General features: G+C 39.6%; 1 protein-coding gene across 2 annotated transcripts in view; it reads right to left on the bottom strand.

Moving 5' to 3' along the window:
- The window catches only part of MEI4 (meiotic double-stranded break formation protein 4), a 148,537-nt gene that overhangs the window by 76,700 nt on the left and 51,424 nt on the right, over positions 1-20,413 (bottom strand). For both annotated transcript variants that reach the window (XM_054821875.1, XM_054821876.1), the window contains one exon: positions 2,413-2,661. In XM_054821875.1, the coding sequence (XP_054677850.1) occupies positions 2,413-2,661 (249 nt within the window). The remainder of the gene's footprint in view (positions 1-2,412; positions 2,662-20,413) is intronic.

Raw genomic sequence — 20,413 nt, 5'->3', positions numbered from 1 at the left:
GGAGGCACCTGAAGGAGGCTGCGGCCCGTGGGAAGCCCATGCTGGAGCGAGTTCCTGGCAGGACCTGTGGCCCCGTGCAGAGGGGAGCCCACGCCAGGGCAGGTTTGCTGGCAGGACTTGTGACCCCGTGAGGGACCCATGCTGGAGCAGTCTGCTCCTGAAGGTCTGCACCCCATGGAAGAGACCATGCTGGAGCCGTTTGTGAAGGACTGTAGCCCATGGGAAGGACTCAGTTGGAGAAGTTCACGGACTGTCTCCTGTGAGAGAGACTCCATGCTGGAGCAGGGGAACGATGAGAGGAGTCCTCCCCCTGAGGATGAAGAAGTGGCAGAAACACCGTGAGATGAACTGACCGTAACCCCCACTCCCCGTCCCCCTGTGCCGCTGAGGGGACGGAGGTTGAAGCTGGGAGTGAAGTTGAGCCCGGGAAGATGGGAGGGGTGGGGGGAGGTGTTTCAAGATTTGATTTTATTTCTCATTCCTCTACTCTGTTTTGCTTAGTAATAAATTAGATGAATTCCCTCTCTGAGTTCAGTCTGTTTTGCTCGTGATGATAATTAGTGAGTGATCTCTCCCTGTCCTTATCTCGACCTACAAGCATTTCGTTATGCCTTTTCTCCCCTGTTTCGTGAATGAGGGGAGTGAGAGAGCGGCTCTGGTGGGCACCTGGCCTCCAGCCAGGGTCAACCCACCACAGTCAGCTACCCAATGTATGTTTGAACAGGCTGCTGAAAACATCAAAAATAAAAAGTGCTATCTATGAAGAGCAGCTCATTGAAGTGATTTGGGAATCATGGGACTTCTTCTAAGCCAGTCAGTCTATTGCAAGCAGAATGGAGAGGGACATCTTTTGTGGACAATTCACCATATCCCTATTAGTGAATATTATAATGGCTCAAGTGAACCATAAACTGTAGAGTAAGCATGCTATTTCCCTGTACATATAACGAAGAAGGCACAGAAAATTTAGTGTAACTGTATACATCTAAAATTAGACAAGATTTATCACATTTTATGTCTGTGAACAAACTTCACTGTGACTAGGGCAAGAATTAACATCATTTGGAAGAGGTGTTATTTGCCAGGGACAGTCGCTTTTCTCTGCCTATCTCACAACTAAAAGAGCTTACTTTAGTAAGTGATGTATCAGTATTGCTCAGTCCAACAGCTTGGGGTAAAGAATCTGTAAAAAGTTAGAATTAGAACACAAAAGTTGCAGATGAATCGATTTTGTTTCTAGTGTTTCCTATGGTCTGCTTAATCCACAATTACAAAATCCTCTCCAGACATTAGACGTTAATAAATCTCTCCTGATCATATGCATCATACACAATCAGTTGTTCTCAAGACACCTGTTGCAAACAGCATCTTGAAAGTTACTTTTACTCTTAAATAAACTTCATGTTTGGAACAGGTTGCAGAGAACAGACACACAAAGAATAACTAAGCATGAACAGCCATTAAATCACTTCTCTGAGAGACAGGTCTACTATTAAAAAAAAAAAAATCCCCAAAACCAAGCTCAAGTCTAATACATCCCCCTCTCAGACAAATTTAGAATCCAGAAATCTTTCCACAAGGCAATGAAGAAGCTACTGTTTCAGTACAAAAGCATTCCAGTAAAGCCTCATCAAGTTTTCTATCAGGCAACCTTCTAGGAATCTCAAGTCATACAGCAACTAGCTATACATTTTGATTTTAGAGATCCCCTCAATGGTGAGCTGTCTCTCTCCTTCAGGCCAGAGTGTTTTGACCTCCATCTCCTGTGCAAATATCTCCCCAGAGTCTGGAGATATCCTCCACTACCTGATTTCCAAGCTCATCCTGTACCACTGATCTCTCAGAGTGAGAACAATTCACTCCCCATGCACAAGGCAGAGAAACATGTCACAATAAACATTCACAGTATCCACAGTCTAATTACATTAACAGAAATAGCAGACATGCAGTCCTTTGCCTGCCCAACCTTCCGATTACACATACTAGGGATTCATGCTTTATAAACATTAGATTTACATTCTGATTTTACGCATCGTTAGAGTGGTAAAAAAAAATGCAATATGTCTTTAAGACATGTTCCAAATGTAAATAGGGTACATCAATATTCTTACAAACCAGTATCTCTGAGGTTACAGAATATCAATTTGTAGTGACAATTTTGTCTGGAATTATTCTGTATGATACATATTTATTCTAAAGGTTAAAAATGTAAGTTCTGAGTAAGCATCAAATGCTCAAGCTCAATCCCATTACGAATTAATTAAGTGTTCCACTACTTCAGAGCTTTGGGAAAAACAGAAAGCTGTACACTGAAGACTCTTGTGTCTAGGTACAAGAAATAGTGCAGGCAACATGAAAGCTCTTTGTTTCCTTACTACTGCAACATAGTTAGAAATTATTTCAGAAACTTACTATTTTCCAAGCAGAATCTTGGACAGATCTTGTTCAAAAGAAGTTCCTGACGTAATCGAAGAACTTCAGCTTCCAGTGCTTCAACTTTCGATTTCCATCCAAAATCTTGTTCGGATACAGTTTTGGCAAGGTGCTCAGTGTATTCTTTGGAACTCTTCCCTGGTGGTTTTGAGTGGATAATTGCAAAAGCCAATGCTAGTTTTGATATTTTCAAATACCAAACTTGATTTTCTCTTCCACCTTTGATTTCTATTAGTTAGAAAAACAGAAAACAAAAAAGTAGCTCTACTATGACTCTATTAAGGAAATTATGCATAGTATTGTCTTGGCTTTGAAAACTGTTCAACGGTGAGACCAATTATTTTATTTCTAGTGCACTCCTAAATCATCAAGGAAAAGAGGAGAAATATAAGCATCTGTGCGCAATGTGAGAATAAAACATACATGAGCTGCATGCCAGCTATGACAATAAAATTCAGAGAGTGTTTGAGAACAATTGTGGAAATAGCAAGCACTTCAAATAGGCTTATCCTAGCAAAATTTTAAATGCAAATGTTATCTCCACTAAAACAAAGATGAAAACACTGAAAATACTAACCTCAAAAAAAACCTCTGTCACCCCTCCCCCAAAAAATCCTAAGCCCATGACTGAAGAACTATACTACCTATACCCACCACCTAAAGCAATTATGCATTAAATAGATGGTACTTTCTGCAAAATTTCTTACTTGTAAAAAATCTATTGCACACAACCTTTCCATTCATATCTAAGAATTCCAGTGAAAAGCAGAAGTTAATTCTCTCAGCCTCAACGGATCAGTACCTCTGTGAGACAACAAACTGATAAGACTCTTGTTTGTCTTATACATCAAAGGAAATGCTTTACAAATACAGAACCATGTAAGTAATTCAACTACCTTCAAAGCTGTGAATTAAATGAAATACATGGAACCATACTGAAAGAAGAGTAAGTAGGAACAGTAAGGTATCCAAAATATTTGGCTTTGAACCTGAAAGGCGCTCCCCAGATTATCTCATCTTCTTAACAGAAGTTTCATTCAGATATTTCTCAATCAGTGTCTGCCAAGCCCCATTCTTACAAAGTTCCTTTGCAGAGCAGAGCCACAAATTAAGGCAGGCAGAAAGATGTCTTACAAATGGCTTTCACTGATGGTTTTATCATTTTGATATCTCTGGAGATTACTTTGTAAAAGCTTTCTGATTCACATTCCTTTTAAAAAAGGACAAATAAAGATTTGCTTTGTGCTTTATAACATGCTCTGTCAGTACTAGCATTTTCCTTTAAATTACATTCAGGGAAGCTGCAGAAGTACCAACATTCCATCATAGGTCAGGGGACAGTATTTAATTTCAGCATTTCATGAATGTTCAGATGCCTTTTATCATTACAGAGTCACCACCAATACCTTCATTTCTATCATGCTCTGTTTATTTCTACTCACAACATACAAAGAAACATCAAAGTTAGCTGCTTGACCACTGATACTTTTTTGCCACTATGCACTTGACACATCTCAGCCCATAACTCTAAATCCAGTAATTTAGAGTCAAAAAAAATCCCCAATAAAAATAATTGATTAAGTAGACAAGTATGACAAGGACCTGGAATGGGAAGAGTTGAGACTGAATTTCTACAGTTCAAGGAAATTCAGAAGTGTGAAATGCTACTTTAGTAGTACTTTTTCACCACTTATTACCAAACTAAAGAGAGTCACTTTTATACTTTGTTTTAAAGGGGACTACTATATTTTAAGCAGAGCAAAAACCTTAGTGCACATGCTAATAATACAAGACAGACAAACAAAAGGTTCTTTCACCTTCAACATGCCAAAATACTGTTTTTTAAAGGAGACATATCCCTAATACATCACATAAACCATGGTATCTTACCTAATTTTGCTTTAAATCACAATCATTAAAATCTTAAATAGCATTCCACCTTAATAGTTAGGACATACAGTTAAGTAATGAAATCTGGATTTTGAGGCAGGCCTTTTCCTCTTTAAAGACAGACTCACTTCTACAGTAAGAGTGCCTTACACTGAACGAGTTTAATGAGGTACTTTTACTGTGGAGAAAAAGAATCACTCCTCTTCTGGTATAATTACTTGTAAAGATGCTGTTTAAAAAAAAAAAAAAAAAAGGCAAATAGTGATAATAGCGATATACCCGCATGTACTTCCAGAAACAGTGGATTTCATAAAGACTTTATAGAGAACATACTGCTCTTTCACCTCCTTCCTATTACTGTCACTATCACCATCTCTCTTTTCCTCTTTCATGATCATGACAAGAGAAGTTTGTGGAACAAAAAGCAGGAGTTCTAAGAGTTAATTCCAGTTTTCCACAGTTCCCTAAAGGGACAACTGCTCTCACAGAAACCACTGTAAAAATCCTCTAGAAAATAACTCACTGGATTACACTGTTAGAAATATGGGGATGCTGGCCAACTGTGCATTAGCAAAAATTGCACAACAATCTGTTGCTCTCAGGAAGTGCTGCACTGAAGACCACCAAATGTGAATGCATTCCACTAAAAGCATATTGGCAGCTACAGAGTTTTATCAATAATATTTTTGCTCCTATCAGCACAGAAATGACACCAATGATTAGGTAGAAAAAAAGCTTTAGAACCAAACCAGAAGTTTTCCTTGATTGGGAATAGTACCAGGCCAAGAGCAGAATGAAGTCACCAGTCTAATCCTAACTGCTAATGCCAAAATACGTCCGACAGGAACTGAAAGGACCCACAGCCCTGCCAAAGTCCTGGCCGTGGAAGTCTGCTGAGTAATTCTTCAGCTGCTGAAATGACTACAAAAGAAGTCATGAACTGTCGTGTATAGCTCTGTGTTAGATAACCAAGGGGACCTAAAAGACGGTGTAAGATCCTCTGTGGACCTTAGATGTAAACAGGGTAACAGAAAGAACCAAGATAAATGTTTCATAAGCACTACCCTACTCCACCAAATTGCCAGTCCCACTGTTTTGCAACTGCATTTGATGCAGCAGCTCATATTACAATATTAACTACAGCAAGATACCTTTCTGGTAAGTCTCACCTTGTTTTTGACACTGTCTCAACATGTGAAGATGAAATAATTCCAACTAATCAGGAAAAAAAACCCCACTAGTTTCAAATTATCACCTTTTTAGTTTGTTTTCTTCTCAGAACTTCACATATTTAAGTCCATTCCCAAGGTCAAAGGTTTTATATTAGTGGTTAAAAACCCTAAACAATTGAAATCATTCATTGTTATTAAAAAACTGAAAACATCCATTAAAGCCATGAAACTTGCAGCTAGACTTAAACCATTCATTAAAGTCATTTTAACAAGCTATAAAAACTCCTATTTCCAAAAAACCTGCAACCCCACAAAAGGGCTGTTTATGGATCTTGCTAGTTAGTGGTCCCCACTTTCATACCAATAACAAGTTGTCAAAGTCTGGAAGTTGAGGTCAAACACATGACATCTTCAAAAAAACAAAGACAACTCCCTGAGCCCACTACTGGCACAAAAGCATCCCTTCCTCCTCTAGCACTCTCTTAGCTGTCAGAAGATGCTTTTCTTAACTCTTCAGTTGTGTGTAGTTAACAGTGAAAAAAGAAACAATGAACAGCCCAGTCCCTGAATGCACAGCAGTTGTTTTCACTGCTGCACACAACACCAAATTAAGTCTCAAGAGGAAAAAATACTCCTGGATGCTGTTTGGGTTTTTCTGCCTCATGCCAGAATTGCACTAGTGTCAACACAGGCTGACAGGGATAACAATACTTTTCAGTCTTTAACAGAAGCGCAGGGATGATGTCTTCACTGCTTTTTTACATTAGTGCATGTGAACTAGAGTAATCGGCCTCCCAAACAGGATTAACCTAGAGAGGGGTTAAGTCTGCAGTCAGATCAAAATGGATTGCTCTCTGAGGAAAAACCCCAGTGACCTTGGGACGAGTCTCCCTCAACTCCTGGGCCCAGATCCATCGTCTCTCTGAACCAGCTCTGGGTTCCTCTGCCCAGAGGAACAGCAGCGTGTGCTGCACCCAGCCATCAAGGTTTGCACAGGTGAATCCTCAGCTCTAGAGCTTTTAAGAAGTCTTTTGGGGGTGTTTATGGGTAAGGGAGGTGAATAATTTTAGATAATTTACCTTTCTGAGTGCTACATACAGTTTTCTGACTGACCTTGGAAACAGGGAAGTCATAGAGCAATGCTGGGGGGGAAGGTGACTAAGATATATTGCAATTTAAAATTATAAGGCACCTCAAAATAAAACTAAAATCTAAACTTGTTTGAAATAATTCAACATTTGAGTAATACTCATTTATGTCACAGAATTGCACACCTTAGACATGATCTCTAAGTTTGCCCATGAAATTAATGGCTAATAATGGAAAAAACTTCTGCAAATGTCATAGACAAATTTTATTGCTTACAACAGGACATTTATTTGTTATTCAGATCATTATCATCCAAGATTGAACATTTTAAAAATTAATAGAGTAAGACACAAAATAGACTGTAACTCATTTGACTTCCAGACCATTCAAGGGCTCAGTTTTCTTCACATTTGAAATAGATGGGACATATAAAAGGATTTCATAGAAACATAGAATGGTTTGGGTTGGAAGGGACCTCAAAGATCATCTAGTTCCAACCCCCCTGCCATGGGCAGGGACACCCTCCACTAGACCACGTTGCCCAAAGCCCCATCCAACCTGGCCTTGAACACTTCCAGGGAGGGGGCCTCCACAACCCTTTGTCAGGACAGAAACAAATTGCCATTCAACACTGCTAAACAACTAAAAATCTTCAGACAGTCCTGAAGAATATTACATAACAAATATAAAAAAAAAAAAGTGGGTTTCCTTCTAAATTTAAGTGTATGGTCTATCTTTAAAGGCACAAACATAATAGGAAAAACTGTTCTGTTGCCATGAAAAACTGTTTTGTTGCCATGTTTTTTACTCTAACTAGTCTGTCAATTACACACTGCAGATAAAGGTGAAAAAATTACCCACATCTTTGTAACCTCATTCTGCATTACACAATAGGAACATTGACTCATTATAATGGAGCACAACATGGAGCACAAAATGCTGCGAGTGCTCTAGCAGAACTGAGCTGAGCTGCAGACACATAAGGCCATAACGTTAAGCAACAATAAAATAAACTTGATTTAATTGGCATGCCTAACACAATATTGTCTTTCATGTATATAATAAATAATGATAATGGCACAGCTGCATAATCAAGATGAACTAAAGTATGCCTTGTGTTCCAATTAAGCAGCTTTTATTGTAAAAATTTATATTAAACCAAGGCTACTCTACAGTGTCATTTTTAAACAACCTATACTGTTAATACACAAAGATATGTATGTGGACATACTTAATGAGGGAAAAACTCGGTTTTACTACCACAAGCCTAAAAAAAAATGCTGGACATATTGTTTAAATGGACTCAAGATGCTAAAATGATACTGAAAATAAAAAAAATTATAATATGTTATGTCAAAAGCACAAGGAAACTTGATTAAAATTTAACATGATTTATTTTTTCAAACAATTTAACTTTTAAATAATTTTAGCTTCTAAAATCAAGTCATATAAATTCTCCAAAACCAAATAACACAAATGAACTGAAAAAATATTTTAGAGCTTTTTAACATTCGCTAATAATAATAATTTCATAGCACTTAAGAACACAAGCAAGCATAATCCCTCAGGATTTCAGTAATATTTTACAGGTACGATCTATCTCCTCTTAACTACAGAAATCTACAGTTCAGAAGGCTACAGCCGAGCTACTTGTCTACACTTCCTTTTTTATCAATGGGCAGAAACAGAGATTTCTAATGTTCAAAATAAGCCAAGTGATTTGTACATCTACTTTGTGATGAAATTAAGTCATGACCCAGTAACACTGGTTTCCCTTCCTGGAGCACAAAGAGAGTTAAGATGACTAGATCAGATGCACATACGTGTATTGTGCACAGTAAACTTCAGTGAAATGAGTTGATGCACCACAGGCAGCTAAAGCTGAGACCTTCAAAAACTATTTAAGTGCCTAACTAACAGGAGAAATAAAATCAGCATCTTTTAAAATAAGTTTGTAATCCTATATGTTTTGAATATGTCTGGGGGGTGTGTGAAGCTTTCTAGAAGAAAATCCAAAAATCATGGAAAAATTTTGTGAGAATAACTTTGTGAACATTTAAACATTGTCCATGCACAAACAAAATAGCATATAATTGCAAAGTAAAACACATGGGAAGCATGAAATACACCCAGAATTAAATGAGCATAAAACAATCAGTTTGGCCCCTCATATAGTTACTGTGCATCACTCTTCGGTGAGATCATGTGAGGAAATTATTTCCTCCCATTTGAAAATGCGCAAACTCCCAATTTAAGATACCACGAGTATATCAATACTCCCACAACTATATGCTTAGATTAACTCTTTCCAGGTTTGGACTGTTTTGGCATTTTGCTTTCTGAGCAGAATCATTTGACAGGGTTTTTTAACTGTCTTTTTTCTAACATGCTGTTGTAGTGACACATCTAGAAGAGAAATATCGTATTAGATTTAACATACAAGAATTCCAAGTCACTCAAGAGTTCAACTCTGTCAATCTTGTTAAAGAAACATTACAAATTATTGACAGCAAGGACAGCTTATGCACCACAGAAGCCTTAAAGAAATGAAAGGATTCACTTGTGCTCTATTCCCATTAGAATAGGCCATGTAAAAAAAAAAAACAAAGTAAGTCTGAGATTTCTGGTCATTTTAAAGTATGTATATGTTCTCCTTACAAGCTGAGAGTTCTTCCTTTTGCACTCTTTTCTCCTCCAACAGGCTTTTTTTGCTGTGCCACTTGCAATGTCACCACCATGTCTCTCATTACTGTTCTCACTACCAAAGACATGCATATCTTTGCACAAAAGGGAGTTTATTCTATGGAGCCTGCTGTTCAGAAATTGAAGTGTAACTCGATGGTGTAAATTTATCTATTCTTATGTGGCATAAGATTTCTTCCCCTACCAAAACAAAATTTTGATCACTTAATCAGCTGGGTGTAAATCCATTTGGTTTGGAAATTGAGGATATACTTTTCATTACAGCTTTATGAGATAGATCATGAAACTCAGACCCTTATTCATTTACAAAATTTTGTATGTGCTAATAATAATTACATAAAGTGCAACTTTACAGTTGGCATTTTTGACTATGGAAAACAATCGCGGTCTTTATATACTGCCAAGTTACAAGAAGAAAGCAGCCATATCTCCCAAGTTTTACCTACTGCAATGACTGCATTAGATCTTGAATGTAGAATTTCAAAGCAGAGTTTTAAAAAAGGCAATCATAGAAGAGTTTGAAGGATTATACAGGGATTATTCTGCATCTCTCCTCTTCCATGTTAAAGTATATTGACTGAAATATCACCACAATTTCCTTTTCAATTTCACAGTTTCAGCCTTTACCTGAATAGTTTCATTTCTACAGATTTTTAAATCTGCAAGGTCAGTATCTTTCAGTGAACAAGTTTCCTTCAGGTAAGTTACTAGAAAGCATCCATTGTATTTTAAAAACCTTGTTCTTGGTTTTCTTACAAAAATTTGATATTGGCAGAATGAAAGATAAGGTTGTTCAAAAGGAAGCAAATGGTTGTAGTACAAGACAAGGAAAAGAGAGAATAGTAGGGATACTAGGAATCTAGTACTCTAAAAAGCACACAGCTTATACCACATTTAAATACGTAGTGCCTGAATATTAGTTTATGAAGCACTGGAAGTTGTAAAAGACAGTGAACCACAGAAGTGACTTGCCAAGCATTTGCAGCTAAGTCCATAGGCAAGTATTTTTTACACTTTAATTTAGCTCAATTACTAGTTTATTCAAATTAACAAAACAACCGGGAACAAAATTAATTACTCTCCTACATTTTTCTCAATGACTGATGGAAGAGACTGAGTACTACGATTTCTAAATTTCCAAGGACAGGGTGATTAGAAACAATCACTTCAATTGACTAACATTAGAAATAATCAGTTTCAGGTAAAAATATTGATAAGTCTTTTCTCTTGTATCTGCATATTTAACGCAACCTTATTTTAACAAGCAGAGCACTAACAACAGTAATTGAATTCCAGCACCTATCCAATAAAACTTAGCAAGAATACAGCATTCTTGTGACTTGGGTGAAATGAGCAGGGAAAAAACCTTCAGATTTGTAACATATCAGAAAAAAACCCCTAAGAATCTGAATAAATAGACACAGAAGTCATTCATGACTGAACTTGTTCATTAATAATAAAAAAAGTGGTGCAACTTTCGTGTAAAGGCTGCCATTTCCTTCCAAAGAAACCAAATAAACTGCCCCTTCCTCCAGGAAACCACTCCTGAAACACCCGAGGCTGCCCACGCGAGGCCTCCCCCACGCTGCCGCAACAGAACCAGCCACGGCGGCCTGACCCAGCCGGCCCGGCTGAGGCGTCCGCTCCTCTCCCCGGACCCACCTCTGCAGTCCCAGGCAACCCCCGGACCTCCACCTAAAGACGCGGGGTTTACAAACAGAAGGACGGCCCCAAACGCAGCAACAGCCGCGGCCGGAGGAAGCAGCCACCGCCGCCCCGCGACGGCGTCGGGGTGGGGGCACCTCCTCAGGCCGCTGCTTCCCGCCCGCCCGGAGCCCTCGCCCAGCCTCCCCTTACCGCCTCCCCGGCAGCAGGGAGGCCGAGGCGCCTGGGAAGCCCTGACGGCCTCGGGCCCCAGCCCACCTGCAGCGGCCGCCCCATCGCGGGGGCTCCCCGACTCCATGGCGAGAGGCAGCGCCCGGCGGCCGACAGGCGCCCCGCGCGGTTCCGCGCTGCCTGTGGCGGGCAGGGGATCGGCCCGGGGCTGAGGGGACCGCGCCCGGTTGTGGGGTCGGAACACGAGCTCACCGCCCGTGCCGGGCCCCGCCGGCCCCTCGCGTAGGCCTTGCCTCAGCCCCGACGGACTTTGGTGGGAGCCCTTTGGTACAGGCCGTCCTCGTCCCACTCGTCTTTATCTCGGTAAACACGGGTATCTCCTACGGGTGACATGAGCCAGCAGTGTGCCCTGGTGTCCAAGAAGGCCAGTGGTTCCTGGGGTGCATTCAGAAGAGCGTGGCCAGCAGGTTGAGGGAGGTTGTCCTCCTCCTCCAGTCTGCCCTGGTGAGGCCACATCTGGAGTACTGTGTCCAGTTCTGGGCTCCCCAGTTCAAGAAAGACAGGGAACTACTGGAGAGAGTTCAGCAGAGGGCTACAAGGATGATTAGGGGACTGGAGCATCTTTCCTGTCAGGAAAGGCTGAGAGAGCTGAGTCTGTTTAGCCTGGAGAAGACTGAGAGGGGATCTCATCAGTTCTTATAAATATCTACAGGGTGGATGTCTAGAGGATGGGGCCAGACTCTTCTCAGTGGTGCCCAGTGACAGGACAAGGGTCAACGGGCACAAACTGGAACACAGGAAGCTCCATCTGAATATGAGGAAAAACTTCTTCACTTTGAGGGTGACAGAGCCCTGGAACAGGCTGCCCAGAGAGGCTGTAGAATCTCTTTCTCTGGAGATATTCAAAACCCGCCTGGATGCGATCCTGTGCAACCTGCTCTAGGTGATCCTGCTTTAGCGGGGGGGTTGCACTAGATGATCTCCAGAGGTCCCTTCCAGCCCCTACCGTTCTGTGGTTCTGTGATTCTGTGGTGTTGCCTTTCCTCCCACTCACAGGGCTGGGGCGAGTCATGGGACGAGAGGGAAGGACAAAGGCCACCTCGCTGCAAAGGCAAAGACCGCCTTAGTGGGGAAGGTGAAGGAAGGGGGAAGCAGGGGAGCTTCCCGGGGGGTGTCCAAATGAGCAAGGCCGAACGGGAGGGGAGCGCAGCTGTGGGCACACGTTGGGCAAGCGGGGCCCTGTGGGGGTGCGGGCGCAGCCCCTGGGCACCTGGCCATACGCTTGGTTTTCCTGCTCAGCCTGCTGAGGGTTGGGGTGGTGGAGCTCAGCATCACCTCAGCCACCTGAAAGGACCCCCAAGCTTTTACACTGATCTATGTATGGTCTCAAATCTGTTGCATTTTACTGCTATAAATTGCATGAAGTTCTCTTGAGCTATTTTGTTCTCCTTACACATTTCTTACGTTCGAATATCCTAAGAGGAAATTACATCTTAAAACTTCAAAACAGTATTTCTTTAACAGTAGATTGGAAATAGAAGCTGCCTTATAGCTGAAACGCTGTGATGAGAGCTCACCAGCTAACTTAAGAAATTAGTTTTGTATGTAAAATTATATTCTTTACACAAAATGTGCTGAAAAGGCTGTGTTAAGACCTTCTTGGCCAGCAGTGGAGTCTCTTCAGTTGAGGAGGGTGGGGAGGGAGGACAGGGGAAGAGATAAGAAATTAGTAACGAAGTCAGATGCATTAGGTGCAGTTAGGCTTATCACAATGTATCAAGTTCTTAAGTAGAGGGGGATTGATGTTTCTAAACACAGAAGTATTCAGATGTGACAAACAAGATACGTTTTTTAAAATTCTCATCACCATATTTTGTTCTCAGATAATCTAAACAGCTTTATTTTTAACACTTTAAATGAATCTATTAAAAAACCTACTTTTATCAAGTGGTAGACTTGTGAGCTAATGTACTTTTTTTTAAAATTTGAAAAATAAATTTGCCATCCCAACTACAGAAAACTTAACACATTGGAACTTTCATTTTAGACTTCAAATGATAAAAATAAATTAGACTGAATAATTTAGAGACTATTTTCATTCTGACAGAATTACTTATTTCTTAGTGAAACCCAGGGGAGAAAACCACAAAACATTCTCCAGCCTTTTATTACAGTGACATATCAGCAGCTACACCTTGTTTATCATTTTCATGCATTTTTTGTGCATGCAAGTGATGTAGGTGCTTTGCAAAGTGGACAGTCATCATGTAGATTGGAAAGTCCATGTTCTTACATAATCTTTTCAACTGTGACTAAAATACAAGATTCAGAGACAACAATGCTTCTACATGCAAACCTCGGGTTTATATACAGAAAGCAGAATCTAAAAAGCAGAATTAGGCAGAGGCAACTTTATTACTGTTCTGAAAAAGAAAGTGGCTCTGCTTTTTATGAGTACTGGTACTACTCAATTGTAGGCTTACGGAGAGGCACCTAACAATCCTGAGACCTTCTACCATTAAACGGCTGCCTGGAGGGTTGTTTTTCACTTAACTGTTTTGTACTTAAACATCTAAGAGCTGCATAAATTTAGGTTTAGATACACAGCCCCCCTTTTTTTTTTATTTGGAGGTAGTAGTTAAAAGGAATGTGTCAAACTTACTGTATGCAACTTTCAGAATACTAACCAAGGTACACCTTTTCACAGTTTTTAGGTTTGCCTTTAAAATAAACTGAAGCATCGCAATATTTTCAAGGTGGAAAAAACCTGATATCCCCCCTGCGCCCATTAACAGAGCATCTCTAAGGACTTTTTTATTCATCCGAAAGCAGCAAAATCTGGGCACAATCAATTGCAGATTCACTGAGATATGTGATCCTGTTCTGTTGAAGAATGTTTTTAAAAAATAATTGTAGAAGTTGTATTAACTTTATGCACTGATTATTCCCAATGATTACATAATCTAACATTACTTTTTTCATAAATGAACATTTATGTGCGTGTGCATTCATGCACGTGTGCCAAATAATGTTATATCAAATAAATAAAAAATAAGATACAATTCCCATTTTGATATCCAAACCTGGGATGATTAGCACTGTATGTAATCTCAAGTGAACCAACAGTAAAATCAAGCTTTGATTTGAAATAAGCAGTTTGTAGGCCGTGAAGGAAGCTGATTCTACTAGCTGTAGATAAATTCTTTTGATCTCTGTTTCTGAAGATGCCTTTTGATCTTAAGAACAGTCAAAGGATATATTTGTGGCAAAAGGTCATAAAAATAATTAGCTGCTTTCATTAATAATTAAACATAAAAGCAATGCAGGTGTTTAATCACATTAGAGGTCATGAATTCCCAGTATTTAACCAATCCACATGCTGAATAATTACAGAGAAGTCAGTGATCAACTCAGAACACATTCCAAAAGCACAAACTTCAATCAATTGTTAAAAGTGAATAGATTACATTCCTGTTGAACATGCAGGCCGTGCTCTTACTGGATGCCTACAGTATCAACAACAATTTGAGCAAACATGAAAGAATAACTTTTTCTTTGGAGAACTATCATCTGTCAGAATTCATCAGGCATCTGTATATTTTAATGCCTCTCAATTTACCCGAAAGCTGGAAGTGTTTGAAAACATGTGTGAAATATGCTGTCTCATCTGTTGTAGTTTGCAGGTTTGCTTAGCTGATGTGGGGCAAAGCATCGAGCAGCTTGAGAAGAGTGTGTGGTAATCACAAGCAGGAATGTTGTGTGCTCTCATTTGAGCTTTCATTCTTCTGTGTTGCAGCACTATATTTAATTAAAAATACGAATTTTGGCATCACGATTCTTCATTACTCAGCATCACGCTCTTTTCAAAATAGATTATAATATGTTTGTGATGGCTCTGTTTTGTATGTAATTTTGATGACAGAAATATGGTTCAAGCAGTTCCTTTGATCATCATCTGCAATTCTAAACAAATCATCTGATTCAGGATGTTCAGGGAGTTATGCAATGACTTCTTTGTTACTGTTCAGAAATAAAGCATTACCATCAGGAAAAAAGGATAAGACCTCAGCATCTGATGCAATGAAAACCTCCTTCTACAAAAGCAATATAAAAAGTTAGACATAATATGAGAACAGGGAAACAAACAAAATTTGCTGTCATTAAGAGGCAACATACCATCAGCGATGATGGTATGCTCTGTTATGAATAGATACTTTACAGTGCTTTATTTAAATGTTATCACTTATATAACACTGTAAAATTAGATGTACACACAAGATAATGACAACAGATTCAATTCTTTTGTATACAGTATCTACTAAAGAAAGAGAAAACCTTTCCCTCAAACAATTTCACCAACTGGAAATCAATACTAAAATATTCCCACAGCACCGGATAAGAAAATGGGTAAAAGCATGTTAGCAAGTAATCAGAATAATGGTCAGACTTTAGTGTAGAGATGTTTAAAAATGAATGTGAAAATGTAGCAGACAATTTTCTGCATGTGCATTTCATTATTGATCTAAGACTAACAAAACACTTTGTGAGAGATTTTTTTCCATTTTCCTTGTATAGGATAACAGATAGCTGGGAAGAAAGAAAAATAAAAGCAAGAACATATAAAAAGAGTTTTCATTTAGTTTAGTACTTTTTATTGTAATTCCACAAGGTTTTCTTTATGAAGTTTATAAAAAAGCAGAGAGAGGAAGAGGTAATTGCTATCAAATAGCTGTTCTAGGATACACAAAATTCAGATTGCACTTCTACACATGGGATTAGAATCAAAGAGCATCTGAGCAGTTCCTCCCTAACTGCCTTGTAATATAGAAAACTAAGTGCATTAAAATATCCACATTGTTCTGATTTAATCCTGAGACATTTTGATTGGCATTCCTCTGTGCAAACATTGGGTTTAAGCTGAATCATGAGTTACAATATCCATTTCTTTCTATTGAATTGAATGGATCTGGCATAAGTTTTGATGAAATTTATTTCACTTCTTGGAACATACTGAATCACACTTCACACACAAAAAATGCCAGATGCTAGCCTGCTTAAGACAGAGAGGTTGTGCTAGTGCTCCTAGCACCTCACCTGTCTTACCAGTAGCTTATGGTTCAGAGTTTGATGGATACAGAGTAAATTCTTTTCTCTGGGAGGAATTTGCATGTTGTTTCCCACAGAAGCATTGGACCCAGCAATCACAGTGGTGTTCTGGAAGAGGTTTGTTTCAATTCCTTTTGCTAAAAATACTCTGCTTTGGATAGAAGAATGAAATAATCCTTAGGCTACGGGGAGCTTTAATATGGTGAAAGAGCAACTACCTGGCAGGAAGATGATGGCTCCAGTTTTGATCTCCGCTCCAGGTAATGTGTATTTTTCTGCAGCAAGAACTGGAACTTGCCCTACTTTCAGGCAAGAAACCAGATTACCTTTATGTGAAGGGTCATATATGATGCCATGTAATATGGTGTCTAGGCTATGGATTCATTCCTCTGATAGAAGAGCTGTAATAACAATGTTGGTCTTGGTGATACTCCTACCTGACGTGGGACATAGGACTGACTAGACAACCTCCAGAAGTGCCTTCAAACCAAAAGCAAAGCAGAGTGCTCTGCCCCTACCTGCTCCCCAACCACCTGAAAATAGCCTGTAATCTGGTGAATAGGGCTGCAAGGTGACAGAGGTGGGCTTGAACACTGACTCAAAAGTGAGTGGAGTATGTGTGCCACATTGTAGGTGAGCCCTCTGGCCACTGAGTTATTGGGCAGAAACTGGTTAAAGTAGCTACTATCTGTATTTAGTAAATATTTGACTATTCCAGACCTAAAATCAGGAGAGGTTTTGGAGGCTGTGACCTGTATGTGGACATACACACTCTGGTCTACGCTGGGGGAAATTGCATACAGTCTGGTGGTCTTACACGTGTAAGAATTTTGACTCCCTCTGGAAGCTCCTTGCTCGGCACCTGCCTTTGTCAGTCTCATTCTTCTCATTAATTGTATCAGGATCCTTTGTAGTAGCGCTGAGAAGTCTCCTACTAAAAAATATCCACAGTCTTTGCACTGTGTAGCAACACGGAAGTTGTGTTCTGGACTCAACAGCATATCCGTGCTATGTTGTGGCACTTCATGAGACCTAGAGGAGGTGCAGGTCATGCACTGTGCAATATCAGGCTGGCTGTGCCACACAGCTGACGTCAAGCACAAAGAAGCCCTGTGCCTTAGGAAATCCACACCGATTGACCAGGCACCAAAGTACTCTTCCTCCTTCGGTCCACAAAGGACAACGTAGACATTTTCTCATTTTGTGGAAGCTTATATTGTTTGCAGACGCTCCTTTGCACACAGGGGCACACATAACTAGTGATTAACAGAGATATTCTTACAGACTAATGTCATGCTTTAGTCCCAGCCAGCAACTAGGCACCACTTGGCCGCTCACTCACTCCTCCCCCCACCCCCTCAGTGGGATGGGGAGGAGAATCAGAAGGAAAAGGTAAAACTTGTGGGTTGGGATACAGACAGTTTACTAGGACAGCAAAGGAAGAGGAAAATAACAACAACAATGCTAATAAAAGAATATACAAAGTGGGCGATAGACAATGCGATTTGCTCACCGCCTGGAACCCAATGCCAAGCCTGTCCCTGAGCAGCGACTCCTCCTCCCCGGCCAGCTCCTGCCCTTATATACTGAGCATGACATCATACGGTATGGAATATCCCTTTGGCTAGTTTGGGTCAGCTCTCCTGGCTGCGTCCCCTCCCAGCTTCTTGTGAAAGTTAACTCTATCCCAGCAGAAAACCAGGACAACTAAGGAGTCTGGTTTAGTCTTCAAACTTAGGGTAACTGCTGCCCTCAAAAGGACTGTACTGTACTGCTCAGGTAGGTGGGGGGGGGGCCATCTATGGCCCAGCTCTGATAGCTCGGCTATGTAAGTTGTCACCATTTCATTCACTTAAAAGGAGTTTTGTCAGTTTGCTCTAATTGTAAATGTGTCCTACTGAGTTTAACAAGCTTAAACCATTAATTCATTTGTTTTACCTGGTGTGAAATGTAGGCTTCGGGTTAAATTATTAAAAATGTAGATTCTAGGAGCCCAGAATCACTTGTATCTAGCAAATATGGAAAGGAGATTGGAGAAAGAAGAAACAATCCGCAGAAAAACTTAAACATTTTAGACTAGTAAAACTAATTTCTAATGCAATATGTTATATAAATAGAATAGGTCATATATACAGGTATACACACATAAATATATATGCACATTTAGACAGAGAGAGATAGAAGTGACAAAGTGAAACATGTTGTGGTAAAGATGCACAAGAAGTAATTTTTGTTATCTGACTAATATGTTTCAACTACAGCAACTGACTTCCAAAGATAAAACACTTTGTCCCCTCCACATGCAACTTTCCTTCCCTCAGAAAAATCACATCACATGTTCTAGTTCAGTGGCTACTGAGCTTTACAGCTGAAGGGCTGCACATAATTTTGGCTGCAATCGATACTGTATCTGCTTTGAAATATTATCCTGTGCTTCCTGGGGCTCCTGGAGCCCATCAGGGAAGGGCAGTGGACCTGGCATCAATCCTTTCTTCCTGCAGCTGAGGTGTTGCTGCAGAGAAAAAGAGCATCTGCGTACAGCATGAGGAGGTCACATTACCATGGTTCCCATGCCTGAAGTAAAATGGTGGTGATAGACGAATGTGTGCCTCAGTAGCTACAAATGAAGCTGCCATTTAAAACTTGCATGGCGTGACTCAGGTGACTCAATTTCAGATTAAAATAAAATCCATACAAGTTATGTCCTGTTGCAGCTGTCCAGAAATCTGAAGGTCCATACATGAGCTTCAGGCCACCGATTAGAACCGCAAATGCTGGGCTGTGCATATTTTAAGGGGTGAAAATTGCATGTCCCATAAGTCTCCACAAATATCCATTCCATAGGAGTGGATATTCCATATCCATCTGCCAAAACGTGCATAGTGTCTTTAATCATGTTTCTGCTGAAAGAGGAAAAAACATCAGAAGAAAATACAAAAAAATTAACAAGATTGTCAACTGTGTTTCTCAAGTAATAATTAAGAAACCAAATGTTTAGGAGGAATCGGCAGCAATGAAAGTGAACTTAAATTTTATGATGTGTGTAATTTTGGAACTAGACCAAGTTGTGTGACTTAGGACATCACTAAAACCCCCATTAGAGGGGAGGACACTTCATTTAAATCCATGAAAACTACTGTATAAGTGTAGTTTATAAAATGAACTAAATTCATTTCTAACTAAATAAATTTTACTTAGTTTAGTTCTAAGTAAATTCTAGACTTTTGCTGAAATAATTCATTGGTTTTTTTTCAGTTTTGATATGTAAAATCCATGCACAGTTTTTCATTTCAACTGTAACATTTGGTTGCTCTTTGCTATAAGCTTGATTGATTGCATAACTCAAGGTCTCAAGGATTTGAGGAACAATGAAAGAAAAAGCAGCAAGTCAGCAGAGTGAAATTCTTATGTAGCTTACTTGGATAACTCATATCTGAGAATAAAGAAATCTGAGTTCAGTGGAGTACATATGGTACTTGATATCCATGCTTTATATATAATTTTTTTAAGGTCGATAAGAAAGTTAAGCTGAAGTTTAATCAGAAGTTTTGCTCCCCACTGATGTGAGAACCTAGGGTGAAATTGGACCAAGAAATTTATTTATGGAGATAATCCTCTTGTATTCCCATGCATCTTGCATTTGAAGGGGAGCTATTTTCCAATAGCTTTTATAATTTTCATTCCTTCTTCAACTCGTCTGTTTTATTTATGCTTTATGGCCACATTCTACACACAGATATGTGCATGGCTTCATTGAGAGTCATGCACATATGCACATATTTCTCTCAAGGGAAAATGTGGCCTTTAATAAATATGCAATGTGGCACAGTTGTGATTGAGGTAGGCAGGTTTAAGATGCATAGCTTGATTATTTCAAAAAAACAGATTTCTTCAAACATGCCGAAGGCAGGTATATGTCAAGCTAAAAGTTACGTGAATTGGAATGTAAAAGGACAACCTAAATATTTTTCAAATTATGCAGAAGTGTGTTTGCTCATATTCTATAACTCAGAACCAGCCACACTGGATTTTTACCACACTTTCATAATAATTCATATTTGGGTAGTGAACAAACATGAACAATATTAGCACAACAGATCATGTTCTTAAACCTCTAAATGTCATAATAGAAGTACCATCTCAACCATAATTATTGTCACTGCAAGTGAGATGCTATAAAAGTA

This window comes from Grus americana, chromosome 3 (assembly GCF_028858705.1).
Source record: "Grus americana isolate bGruAme1 chromosome 3, bGruAme1.mat, whole genome shotgun sequence".
Taxonomy (NCBI): domain Eukaryota; kingdom Metazoa; phylum Chordata; class Aves; order Gruiformes; family Gruidae; genus Grus; species Grus americana.
This window is presented reverse-complemented; position numbering and strand designations above follow the sequence as displayed.